This window comes from Oncorhynchus tshawytscha, linkage group LG16 (assembly GCF_018296145.1).
Source record: "Oncorhynchus tshawytscha isolate Ot180627B linkage group LG16, Otsh_v2.0, whole genome shotgun sequence".
Classification (NCBI taxonomy): domain Eukaryota; kingdom Metazoa; phylum Chordata; class Actinopteri; order Salmoniformes; family Salmonidae; genus Oncorhynchus; species Oncorhynchus tshawytscha.
Genome location: NC_056444.1, coordinates 72,389,930 through 72,403,060, shown reverse-complemented (window position 1 = coordinate 72,403,060; position 13,131 = coordinate 72,389,930). Strand labels below are relative to the sequence as shown.

The following is a 13,131-nucleotide window of genomic DNA, read 5'->3' as shown; positions in this document are numbered from 1 at the left end:
CATGTTTCCGTGAAGCAAAGAACGTTACAGTCTCTGATGTCCCTCTGGAATGCTACCCTTGCTCGGATTTCATCAACCTTGTTGTCAAGAGACTGGACATTGGCGAGAAGTATGCTAGGGAGTGGTGCGCGATGTGCCCGTCTCCGGAGCCTGACCAGAAGACCGCTTCGTTTCCCTCTTTTACAACGTCTTTGTTTTGGGTCGCAGGCTGGGATCGCTTCGGGAAAGTCATATTCCAGGTCGTACTGATGGTGAGTTGATGTTTTTCTTATATTCAGTAGTTCTTCCCGACTGTATGTAATGAAACTTAAGATTGCCTGGGTACCAATGTAAGAAATAACATGTAAAAAAACAAAAAACTGCATAGTTTCCTAGGAACGCAAAGCGAGGCGGCCATCTCTGTCGGCCCCATCAATATTAGCTACAGGTTTATAATTTTGGGTCAGATTAACTGACTCTTTTGAGGATGAAAGGGGGCTCAGTGGACGAAGTCACATTGGTAAATTTTTTGAATGTGAGGACAGTATATTGTAGCCAAATTTCTTTTTAGCTATTTCATGAGTGTTTGCGAGTTATCAGACAGAACAGTGCAGACAGCTATCGCGGTATCTGACGTGAGACAATGATTGATACCCTTCATTCCACACCCCAAAGACAAAAAGCAAGTGAGTTAACTTTCCCTGTCATTTACCATATGTTCCAATGAGCAGCTCCAAAATGTTTCGATGGCCATGCAATGCTGCAATATGCAGGGGTGTATAGCCCTGCAAAACAAAAAGGGCAAAATCATGCAAATGTGTCTATACTGTATGTTCCCCACCAAAAACATTGGGGGAAAATGCAAATGGGATAACATAGCTATTTGAACATAACCTCTGATGTCTACTGTGTGCAGGGTTCAACAATGGAAAAATGTACAAGGCGTTTTAATACCTACCCCCTACAGTTTCCCATGGCCCCAACACAGCCAATGAATACATGAAAGGAGAGAATATACAAATTACCAGAGGTTATGGCAACAAAACCTAATGACCAAATACATAATTAGCTAGTAATTCCCCAAAAATTGCCATAGTTGTGAGTTTGGCACGGTAATACATTCCGACAGTGTTTAGGGGAAAGAACATTATGTGGCTTGATTTATTAGTAGACACTGTGTGTGTGTGCGTGTGTGTGTGTGTGTGTGTGTGTGACTACTGTAATGCATTCGCAAAGCGGTATCTTCACAGGAACCATTATGATGCAACATTACATCTAACCTGGCTGCCAGCCTCCAAATAGTGTATACAGACAACAACATACAGTACCTATTTTACCAGATCACTTCCTGTGCATGATACACTTAGATGAAAGAGGAGATACTCACATGCTGAAAGAAAATAAAAGCAGGAGTAATGTTATTACCTGTACAGTAAGACAATATTTTGTAACAGACCATTCCAATTTCTGATACAGAAGAATGGGAAAAACTCCCCAAATGCAGCTGTGCCAAACAGGAGTCAATCCACAAAACAATAACCTGTTCCGGGGCTGCCATTGAAAATGAGCCGGCTTGCTATTTTACTGAAATGTTGATTAATGTGCACTGTCGTAAAAATAAAAATGAACTCAAACTCAAAGTCCCTTTTGAGTAGTGAAACAACTTTTTTATTTAACTTAGTTTTAAGATTTTGTCATGAACAACATATGTTCAACTTAATAAAAAACATATTTTCCCATGCCTATTAATTACTGAATAAAATAACAGGGTTGACAAGTTCATCTTAAAATCAGCCATGTCTTGTGACAGGCGGAATGGAAGCTTGTTGTGTGCAACACAACAGGAATTAAATGCATGCTTCACAAAAAATATTGAAATGGTTGATTTCTAGCCTGTCTATATATGGGTAACATGGTTGACATGTTATGCTCGACCCACTCAGTTTTCCACCACAAAACACTAGCAAATTGCCAAAAAAGAATAGAATCAGCTCATCTGATTTTACACTGTTATTTGACTATTAGCTGTTCAATGTTTCTTTTGAAAATAAAATCTCTCTTAAAAATAGAGTTCGGTTCACATAACAGGGTTGACCTTAAAATGAGGGCCATCATTATTATTATTTTATTTATTTATTAATATTAACATGAACTAAATAATAATCTTCAGAAATGACTGTCACAGCAACAAAATAACTAGGGCTTTACAATTATATTGAAAACTTTCAGAAATGTTGGGAACAAGTGGGTTAAAATCTTCCTAGAAGTCACAGAAGGACATTTCAAAATGCACATTTTGGCACTTTAGCAAGCCTTTATTCATATAGAAAATCAGATTTATTGAATTCTCCATGTGGTCTGTATTAATGGGCACTTCATTTAATATAACAGGCTTTTAAAAATAAATATTTGTGCACAATGTCTACTTAAAATATCAAAGGGACGCAAAAGGAACTCACTTCGTGGACCGACCCACGGTGTACCTTTTTTAAATCTTTATTTAACTAGGCAAGTCAGTTAAGAACAAATTCTTATTTTCAATGACGGCCTAGGAACAACGGGTTAACTGCCTTGTTCAGGGGCAGAACGACAGATTTTTACCTTGTCAGCTCAGGATTCGATCTTGTAACCTTTCGGTTACTAGTCCAACGCTCTAAACACTAGGCTAATACTCACAGATTTAGTGTTGACGTCAGCCCCTGCATTGGCCATCATGGTAGCCATGTCCTCTTTGCCATGTTTGGCTGCCCAGTGTAGAGCTGTCTGTGGCCAAAACAAGGAGGGAAATGTAAGCCATTTACAAAATACAGACGAATTCCCTATACTGTACATAACAAAAGCACTTTACTACAACACTGACACAGGAGTTGCCATTTTATTTTTAAGTATACACAAATATTTGTATTTGCATATACACAAATACTTGTAGATACATGTACATTCCCAGTGGTGGTTATTTAGTAGATAGTAATTAGCATAGCGTCATTACTCCTCTAACAAGGAGTTTAAACAGAGTGAATCATATCAGGTTGAGAGCTCTGATAGGCTGGCTGAGGCAGTGGCCCAGCTGTGCACAGGAGGAGTAGAGATGGAGGGAAAGGTGGTGGGATGGTTTCCTGCCATCTGACTGAGCCTAATTACAAAACAACACTGCACTGTGCGCACAACAGGGGTGCCCAGCCGCCTGTCACGGGGGGGAAGATTGATGGTGTTGGTGTGACCCACAGAGGGGAGACCCACCCAAGCAACGCACCACTGTCAGCACGCAGCCGTCAGAAGAACAGCACTGGGGCCCCTCCGTGCTGTGGGCCTACCACACACGCTCAGAGACAACACGCACACACATACATACTCAAAGACACACACACAAACTCTCACATACACAGACAGACATGCACACACACACACAAAACAACACATGCACACACATGAAAACTCCCATTCACACCACATCCACCTGTCTGACAGTGCTGCTGTTGTGATCAACTGTGTTACTCTTGTCAATGGGTCTCTGAGCACTGAGCACTTCAGGCTGTGTAATAACAAGCTATTTGGCAGGTGAAAACATGGGCTGCTACAGATGTCAGCCTGTTAACTACAACCTGTGTGTCTGAGTCTGACTCCAGACATGGAACAGGGAAAACAAAAGTAGGTTTCCTATATCAATCAAAATATGTCAATCAATCATCTCCTTTAGTTTGTTAGAAAGTATGAGCTTACAATCTGTGATGATTATTCATGCTTGTTTATGGCCATAATGGTTATTCTTTGTCTCCTGCATTGTGCACTATATACCACAACCTCAGTGAACTATACAAAACCTCAATATCAGATATCATAGAAGCATGGGGGAAGATATACCTCTAGATGTAAAAAAAACAGTCTGGGAGACAGATTGTGATAGATGAACTCTGGCTCTGAGTATCTCTATCTCTGTTGTCTGTCCTGTCACACGCTGAAGACGGATTGGTCGGATGGGTCGTTTGAGTGGCTGCTCGGCGGGTCCCCTAGTGGGCAGGAGTGACGGATGAAGTCGGACAGGATGTGGCCTCAACCCCTCCACGTGCCTCTCGTTCCTGTCCTAGCTCGGTGGGGCACCCCCCGCATGCCTGCCTGCTTGACTGATGACCAACTTTGTGTGTGTGTGTGTGTGTGTGTGTGTGTGTGTGTGTGTGTGTGTCATACACCCATTGTGGAGGTAAGTAAGTAGTGGCCAAAGGGCCAAGGGTTGGTCAACTGGAGACACATCTGACAAAATGACCTATGGCCTGTGTGACACCTTGCTGTTCATAGTAAGACCACTGAGGAGGGATTGGAGAATGATATACTTACAAACTACAGGACAGGGTAAAAGGAAGTACATCCCAGTCCAACATGGCAGGAGGGGGGAGCCCATGTCACATGTTGATGAAGAAAAAGAGAGAGATGGAGATGATGAAGGAATATGATACAGGTGTAGGATCTTAATTTGACATACAGTGAGCCCCAAAATAATTGGGACAGTGACAATTTTTGTTTTGGCTCTGTACTCCAGCACATTGGTTTGAAATTATACAATGATTATTAGGTTAAAGTGCAGACGGTCAGATTTAATTTGATGGTATTTTCATCATTTGTGGGTTAACCGTTTAGAAATTACTTTTGTACATAGTCCCCCCCATTTTAGGGTACCAAAGGTATTGGAGAAAATGCACTTAAAAAGTTAAATATTTGGTCCTATATTCAGAACACACAGTGTTGAATCAAGTTGAATGCATCAAGTTGAATGTTGGATGCATTTGCTGTTTGTCTTGGTTGTGTTTCAGATTATTTTGTGCCAAATAGAAATTCATGGTAAATAATGTATTTTATCATTGCTAGTGTACCAATACTTCGGAGGCTATTAGCTAGCTAAAAGTAGGTAACATGAAAAGTGCAATACAGTCAAATCAAAATCTAATTTTATTGCTCCATATTTGTACACATATTTTTCTGATGTTATTGCAGCTGCAGCAAAACACTTATGTTTCTGTTAATATTACCATGTGTTAGTGTGGGTTTTCAGTGAAGTTATGTAAATCACAAAGCTCATCTGCATTTCCTGTGGTGCTAGAAAATTCTCACCAACAGAAGAGTGATCAAATGAAGATCCTACATCTATATGTTAGATGTGGTTAAAATTTGTTGGTCTTTGAATAAGCAAGTCTTAGTTAATAACGGTTGAGGGGGAGAGTAAGGCTACACAATGCATCTGCTATTGTGAAAGTCAAAGTTTATGAATGGTCTAATCTTTGTAGGTCACAGAGTCAGTTACAACCTCAGACCAAGGAACAAATGGCACCCAGACCTCCTCAAACTCAGGCCCTAGGTACGGGTGACTTCACCGCCGAAGGGTGGGCATCAAAGCCGTCCGAGGGAGATTAAGCATCTTCCCGAGGACACAACCAAAATTGTTCTTCAATTAATCCAAGCCTGCTCTATAACTTTTAGCTTATCTTTAAGTGGTTGAAGTCTTTGTGGAGCATTAAGAGTCTCTCTCTAATCCCCCCCTCCCATCTCCCTGCACTTCAATGGCGACCCTTGAATATTTTCCGGGTGGGTGTGGTGATGGCAGGGGCTTAGGGTTAGGTCTTAGAAGGTGGTCTGAAACAGGACAGTGTGAGAACCCCAACAGAGGGGAGGGACAACAAACATAAACCCAAATCTCTTGAGCGCACAGGGAGACCAATAAAGGGATTTGGGTTGTCGGGTGGGGGGTTCAGGAGTTAAAAAGCTATCTTTCATAATCCTTTTGATAGTGGCACCGCAGGAAATGCATGATCTGATGTTTTTACATCACAGGGTTTTTAAAATACAATTAAGTAAAACAAAAACTATGGAATGTTGACTATTTGCAATTAGTACATATGGAATTGGGAGTTAGGAGCATGTTTGACACTGCTTTTTACCTGTTGATAATGATGAGCAACGAAAATATGAGCAATCATGACCAAATGTTAATACACCTAATATAGGCTATTGTTGTTAGGCACTTTTAAAACTTCTTAGGGCTGCAATCCTGTTAACCTCTAGTGACACCCCATCCCGGATCCGGGAGCGTAATCATCGACTGAGACTAATTAGTATAACGCAACGGACATAAATACTACTAGAAAATATTCCTATTCATGAAAATCACAAGTGAAATATATTGAGACACAGTTTAGCCTTTTGTTAATCACTCTGTCATCTCAGATTTTCAAAATATGCTTTACAGCCAAAGCAAGACAAGCATTTGTGTAAGTTTATTGATAGTCTAGCATAGCATTATGTCCAGCTAGCAGCAGGTAACTTGGTCACAAAAATCAGAAAAGCAATCAAATTAAATTGTTTACCTTTGATGAGCTTCAGATGTTTTCACTCACGAGACTCCCAGTTAGATAGCCAATGTTCCTTTTTTCCAAAAATATTATTTTTGTAGGCGAAATAGCTCCGTTTGTTCTTCACGTTTGGCTGAGAAATCGACCGGAAATTTCGGTCACGACAACGCTGAAAAATATTCCAAATTAGCTCCATAATATTGACAGAAACATGTTGTTTATAATCAATCCTCAAGGTGTTTTTCAAATATCTATTCAATAATATATCCCCCGTGACAATTGGTTTTTCAGTAGGACCGATTGGAAAAATGGCTACCTCTGTATTTTACGCGAGAATCACTCAGAGCCATCAGGTGACCACTTACACAATGTAGCCGCTTATGGGTATTCTTCAACATAAAGGCGTAAAACTACATCACAATGCTGTAGACACCTTGGGGAATACGTAGAAAAAGTAATCTGGTTGATAGCCCATTCACTGCTCAATAGGGACGCATTGGAACACAGACCTTTCAAAACATGAGGCACTTCCGGATAGGATTTTTCTCAGGCTTGCAATATCTGCAATATCAGATCTCACAGGCAATGATTTTACAGTTTTGGAAACTTTAGAGTGTTTTCTATCCTAAGCTGTCAATTATATGCATATTCTAGCATCTTGTCCTGACAAAATATCTCGTTTACTTTGGGAACGTTATTTTTCCAAAAATTAAAATACTGCCCCCTAGTCACAAGAGGTTTTAACGGGATTGATATGACAACAGCCAGTGAAAATGCAGGGCGCCAAATTCAAAACAGAAATCTCATCATTAAGATTCCTCAAACATACATGTATTTTATCCCGTTTTAAAGGTAATCTTGTTGTTAATCCCACCATAGTGTCTGATTTCCAAAATGCTTTACAACAAAAGCTCCACAAACGATTATGTTAGGTGACCACCAAATCACAGAAAAATACAGCCATTTTTCCAGCCAAAGAGAGGAGTCACAAAAAGCACAAATAGAGAAAATGAATCACTAACCTTTGATGATCTTCATCAGATGACACTCATAGCACTTCATGTTACATAATACATGTATGTTTTGTTTGATAAAGTTCATATTTATATCAAAAAATCTCAGTATACATTGGCACGTTATGTTCACTAGTTCCAAAAACATCCGGTGATATTTTTTATATATTTTTTACCTTTATTTAACTAGGCAAGTCAGTTAAGAACAAATTCTTATTTTCAATGACGGCCTAGGAACAGTGGGTTAACTGCCTGTTCAGGGGCAGAACGACAGATTTGAACTAACCACTAGGCTACCCTGCCGCCCCAGAGAGCCACATCATTTGACAGAAACTCTCATTATAAATGTCGATAAATACAATTGCTAGACATGGAAATATAGATATACCTCTCCTTAATGCAACTGCTGTGTCAGATTTTTTTTTTTTTACTTTACGGACAAAGCAAACCATGCAATAATCTGAGACGGCACTCAGAAAATAAATAAAATTATCCGCCATGTTGGAGTCAACAGAAATCACATTATAAATATTTGCTTACCTTTGACGATCTTCATCAGAATGCACTCCCAGGAATCCTACTTCCACATTAAATGCTTGATTTGTTCGATAATGTCCATTATTTATGTCCAAGTAGCTACTTTTGTTAGCGCGTTTAGTACACAAATCCAAACGCTCATCCAGGTCCATTCGAAAGTCGGACGAAAACTTCAAAAAGTTATATTACAGGTCGAAGAAACTTGTCAAACTAAGTATAGAATCAATCTTTAGGATGTTATACTGATAACAATTTCAAACAGGTGCCATTAATACAAGTAACGAGTGGAGGACAGAGGAGCCTCTTAAAGAAGTTACAGGTCTGTGAGAGCCAGAAATCTTGCTTGTTTGTAGGTGACCAAATACTTATTTTCCACCATAAATTTGCAAATAAATTCATAAAAAATCCTACAATGTGATTTTCTGGATTTTTGTTTCTCATTTTGTCTGTCATAGTTGAAGTGTACCTATGATGAAAATTACAGGCCTCTCTCATCTTTTTAAGTGGGAGAACTTGCACAATTGGTGGCTGACTAAATACTTTTTTGCCCCACTGTATTAGCAACTGGGACTGAGGAACAGTCCATTTACTCTGAGCACCTTTCATCCAAGCTACTCAATACTGACCCTGCAGCCATAAGAAGTTTAAGTGGTCAAGAATTTAGAGACAGAACATATAAAGACTGCCCATACAGTGGGATATCAATAGTCAGACTACTTACCCCCTGAGAGAGACAGTCATGGTCACAGGCAGGCAAAACATAGCAGATTCCAACCAGAAAAGAAACAATATTAGTCAAACTAACTACATAGTTCATGCAGGTCATAACATACACTCTTCTATGTAGACCGCTCATGCACATGAAGTATACATATTTATTATATTCAAAAGCTTGGAGAAAGTATACTCACCGAGGTGAAGTCCTTTAAAAGCCAAATGAAGGAAAGAAGGAAAAAACTCAATATCAGTGTGGTGCTCTGAGTTAAACATCTTAGAATACTTTTAACTGACTCCCATTAAAACATGGCTACTTATTCATCCACAACATTTATATTGCAATGGCATACAGAATGATGAGGGTGACTTATAACATATTTTTAAGGGCAACGTTGGGGTGGGCCATGTGGTGGGGTTACCTTCTTGTTGGCCAGGGAGGGCTCCTGTTGTAGCAGCTGGGCGAGGTCAGAGAGACAGCCACATGCAGCAGAGTAGATCCATTCCTTTTCCACAGGGTCCAGCTGTAGGACAGGGAGTGGATGAGCTAAGTAAATGGCCAGCACAGATATCACAGTACGGTATACATTAACGTGTAGTATGAATATATGATTGTATACATTTACATTTTAGTAATTTAGCAGACGCACATATCCAAAGCGATTTACAGGAGCAATTAGGGTTAAATGCCTTGCTTAAGGACACATCGGCAGATTTTTCAACTAGTCGGCTTGGGAATTTCGAAGCAGTGATGCTCTTAACCGCTGGGCTACCTGCCGCCTCTGTATATTAATGCTACCTGTAAATTAATGAGGAAACTCACAGCCACTGGGGTGGAGCCCATACTGCCCGTACACTCCTCTTCCTGATCTTCGGACTCTGACTGAGAGACATACACGAATGGTTTATTTCAATTTAATAAAGAAAGTATCAATGGCAGCTAATGCTGATTTTTTTTGGACACAATTCACAATAGTCATAAATACACAATAAAACAATCAATACAATAAAATCCACGACTTTAAAATACATATTTTCTGGAAAAACATCAGTGCCTGGTTAAGGTTCATACATTTAGGTCACATTTAGACAAAGGTGGCAGTCCATAGATCAATGGTTGAGCAGACTTATTATGAAGGGTACTGCACTATTTTGGTAGCGCTTACTTCAAGTAAATTATCATGGAATATGATGAGTATGTGTTCAGAGCCTAACTCACACTCATGTGTGCGCACACACACACACACACACACACACATAATTATTACAATCACACTGTTTGTATTTATCACCTTAAACTTCAGAGATCAAAAGGGATGAAGTGATGCAAAAAGAGTGAGACAGACATACAAACAGACAGGATGGCAAATGGAGCCACAGAGCAAACACAGTTTTTCACACCAAGGGTACAATGTAATAATAACTGTGAACACCCACCGTTTTACAGAGGGTCAAAAATGCTCAGAAAATAAAGCACAGAATTCTCGGTATGCACAAAAGAGTCATTCTGGCTGATTAATGTAGGGAGAAAATGTTCTTTATGTTTTGTTTGGTCAAGCTCTTGATTGCTAATTGTTCTCAGATCATACAGAGAGATGGTGTAAAACACACAACTCTTTCATGTCGCTGTCATACATGCCTTGTGTAACAAGAAAAGTCTATTTATTCAACCAATTCCACAATGGCACATGTCCACTTTTTTCTCTGCTGGAAAGAAAAATTACAAGGGAAAAAAATACACTATATATACCAAAGTATGTGGACACCTCTTCAAATTAGTGGATTCGGCTATTTCAGCAACTTCCGTTGGTGGCAGGTATATAAAATCGAGCACACAGTCATGCAATCTCCATAGACATACATTGGCAGTAGAATGGCCTTACTGAAGAGCTCAGTGACTTTCAATGTGGCACAGTCATAAGATGCCACCTTTCCAAGGTGCAACTGAAAGGTTGCAAGATCAAATCCCCGAGCTGACAAGGTAAAAATCGGTCGTTCCACCCCTGAACAAGGCAGTTAAACCACTGTTCCTAGGCCGTCATTGAAAATAAGAATTTGTTCTTAACTTCTTAACTGACTTGCCTAGTTAAATAAAGGTAAAATTAAAATAAAAAAATAAAAAGCTCACCGCCATTGGACTCATTGGAAACGCGTTTTCTGGAGTGATGAATCACGCTTCACCATTTGTCATTCCGACGCTACCTGCCCCGATGCATAGTGCCATCTGTAAAGTTTGGTGGAGGAGAAATAATGGTCTGGGGATGTTTTTTGTGGTTCGGATAGGCCCCTTAGTGCTATACATTCTGGACCATTCTGTGCTTCCAACTTTATTGCAACAGTTTGGGGAAGGCCCTTTCCTGTTTCAGCATGACAATACCCACTTGTACAAAGCGAGGTGCATACAGAAATTGTTAGACGAGATCGGTGTGGAAGAACTTGACTGGCCTGCAGAGAGCCCTGACCTCAACCCCATCAAACACCTTTGGGGTGAATTGGAATTCCTACTGCGAGCCAGGCCTAATAGCCCAACATCAGTGCCCAACCTCACTAAAGTGCTTGTGGCTGAATGGAGCAAGTCCCCGCAACAATGTTTCAACATCTATTGGAAAGCCTTCTAGGAAGAGTGGAGACTGTTATAGCAGCAAAAGGGGGGGACCAACTCCATATTAATGCCCACGATTTTGGAATAAGATGTTCGACGGGCAGGTGTCCACATACATTTAGTCATGTAGTCTATTTGTTGGACAGATTTTTTTTATCGTTGAGTTCTGAATAATTACAATAAGAGCTCTGAGCATTTTTCTTCTCTCTGTCATGTAATTCCATTCTCTTTGTCTAGGTTCAGAACGAGGGATTAGAACACTGTTCAGAACCAGGGATAAGAATAAAGTTAAGAACAAGGGATTAGAACACAGTTTAGAACCAGGGATTGGAACACCGTTTAGAACCAAGGATTAGAACAACGTTCAGAGCCAGAGATTAGAACACCAAGCTCTTCAAGAGCAAAGGAGAGTAGTATAAACAGAGTGCAAAGAGGAAGTTCAACCTGCCACAGTTTAACAGTATTTTTACACAGGGGAATATTTGCTGACAACTGGTTCTTTCCACAGACCTGTTAAAATCCAACACAGTGAAATATGATGAAGTAACATCAGGGGAAAATTCAATCTCAAAAGTATTTTCCTAATTCCTGGAGCTGCTCTCCTCACCTCCCACTGACATTTTGAGAGGGATGTGAGGAGAGCATTGGAAGACATCTTCTCCTCAGAACTTCTCTAACGCTCTCTCCGCTTCTCTCCAACTTTATGAGGAGACGAGGCAAGATGGGATGCAAGGAATTGAGGAAAATACTTTTGAGATTTACTCCTGGTGTCACTAGCCTCTCACCTTTGACCCTGAGTCTCTGTCTAGCTCATTCTCCCCTTTGCTGTGCACAAGGGGTTCCTCCGAAACAGACGGTGAGGGTTTTCTCTCAGTGTGCTGATCCTGGAGGCACAGCGACATAACATACAGAATGATGCCATTTCTCCATTCTCCATTTAATACGAACATTCTCAATTTACCCCTGGTTACTGTAGCTCTGCCAAAATTATAGCCACATTAGACTGCATGTGCAGTGCACAGGGTGTAAAATGTGTTCTGTTAACGGCCTGTTAACGGCTTGTTGAGGTGAGCAGCTACAATTCACACTTTATGCAGAAACTACTTGTGTTGTGCTGTTGACCTTTTCCTGTCTTCAACAACAGTGTGAGTAGATACCGTTTGAGCTTGAACGCTTTATACATACTTCTGTGGATATTGACACTATCGGCTTAACATACAGTACCAGCCAAGTTGGGACACACCTACTCATTCAAGGGTTTTTCTTATTTTTACTATTTTCTATATTGTAGAATAATAGTGAATACATCAAAACTATGAAATAACACATGGAATCATTTTACATTTTAATTCCAGGTTGTAAGGCAACAAAATAGGAAAAATGCCAAGTGGGGTGAATACTTCCGCAAGCCACTGTAACTCCACTGAACTTATCCTCTGCAGCAGAGGTAACTCTGGGTCTTCCTTTCTTGTGGCGGTCCTCATGAGCGCCAATTTCCTCATAGCGATTTATGGTTTTTGCGACTGCACTGTCATGTCTTAAAGTAATGATGGACTATCGTTTCTCTTTGCTTATTTGAGCTGTTCTTGCCAAAATATGGACTTGGTATTTTACCAAATATGGCTATCTTCTGTATACCACCCCTACCTTGTCACAACACAACTGATTGGCTCAAACACAGTAAAGAGGAAAGAAATTCAACAAATGTACTTTTAACAAGGCACACCTGTTAATTGAAATGCATTCCAGGTGACTACCTCATGAAGCTGGATGAGAGAATGCCATGAGTGTGCAAAGCTGTCATCAAGGCAAATGGTGGCTACTTTGAAGAATTTAAAATATGAAATATATTTTGATATGTTTAACACTTTTTTGGTTACTACATGATTCCATATGTGTTATTTCATAGTTTTGATGTCTTCACTATTATTATACAACATAGAAAACA

The 13,131-nt window shown here is 40.0% G+C and overlaps 1 protein-coding gene across 3 annotated transcripts in view; it reads right to left on the bottom strand.

Annotated features, from left to right (window-relative positions):
• The window catches only part of LOC112216293 (ankyrin repeat domain-containing protein SOWAHA), a 33,463-nt gene that overhangs the window by 16,200 nt on the left and 4,132 nt on the right, over positions 1 to 13,131 (bottom strand). For 2 of the 3 annotated variants that reach the window (XM_024376181.2, XM_024376179.2), the window contains exons 4-12: positions 11,969 to 12,067; positions 9,405 to 9,464; positions 9,004 to 9,105; positions 8,779 to 8,790; positions 8,589 to 8,591; positions 2,656 to 2,742; positions 1,367 to 1,369; positions 938 to 940; positions 692 to 764 (exon numbers count right to left, since the gene is read on the bottom strand). In XM_024376181.2, coding sequence (XP_024231949.1) covers positions 692 to 764; positions 938 to 940; positions 1,367 to 1,369; positions 2,656 to 2,742; positions 8,589 to 8,591; positions 8,779 to 8,790; positions 9,004 to 9,105; positions 9,405 to 9,464; positions 11,969 to 12,067 — 442 coding nt within the window. The remainder of the gene's footprint in view (positions 1 to 691; positions 765 to 937; positions 941 to 1,366; positions 1,370 to 2,655; positions 2,743 to 8,588; positions 8,592 to 8,778; positions 8,791 to 9,003; positions 9,106 to 9,404; positions 9,465 to 11,968; positions 12,068 to 13,131) is intronic. The other variant, XM_024376180.2, reaches the window with a different exon arrangement.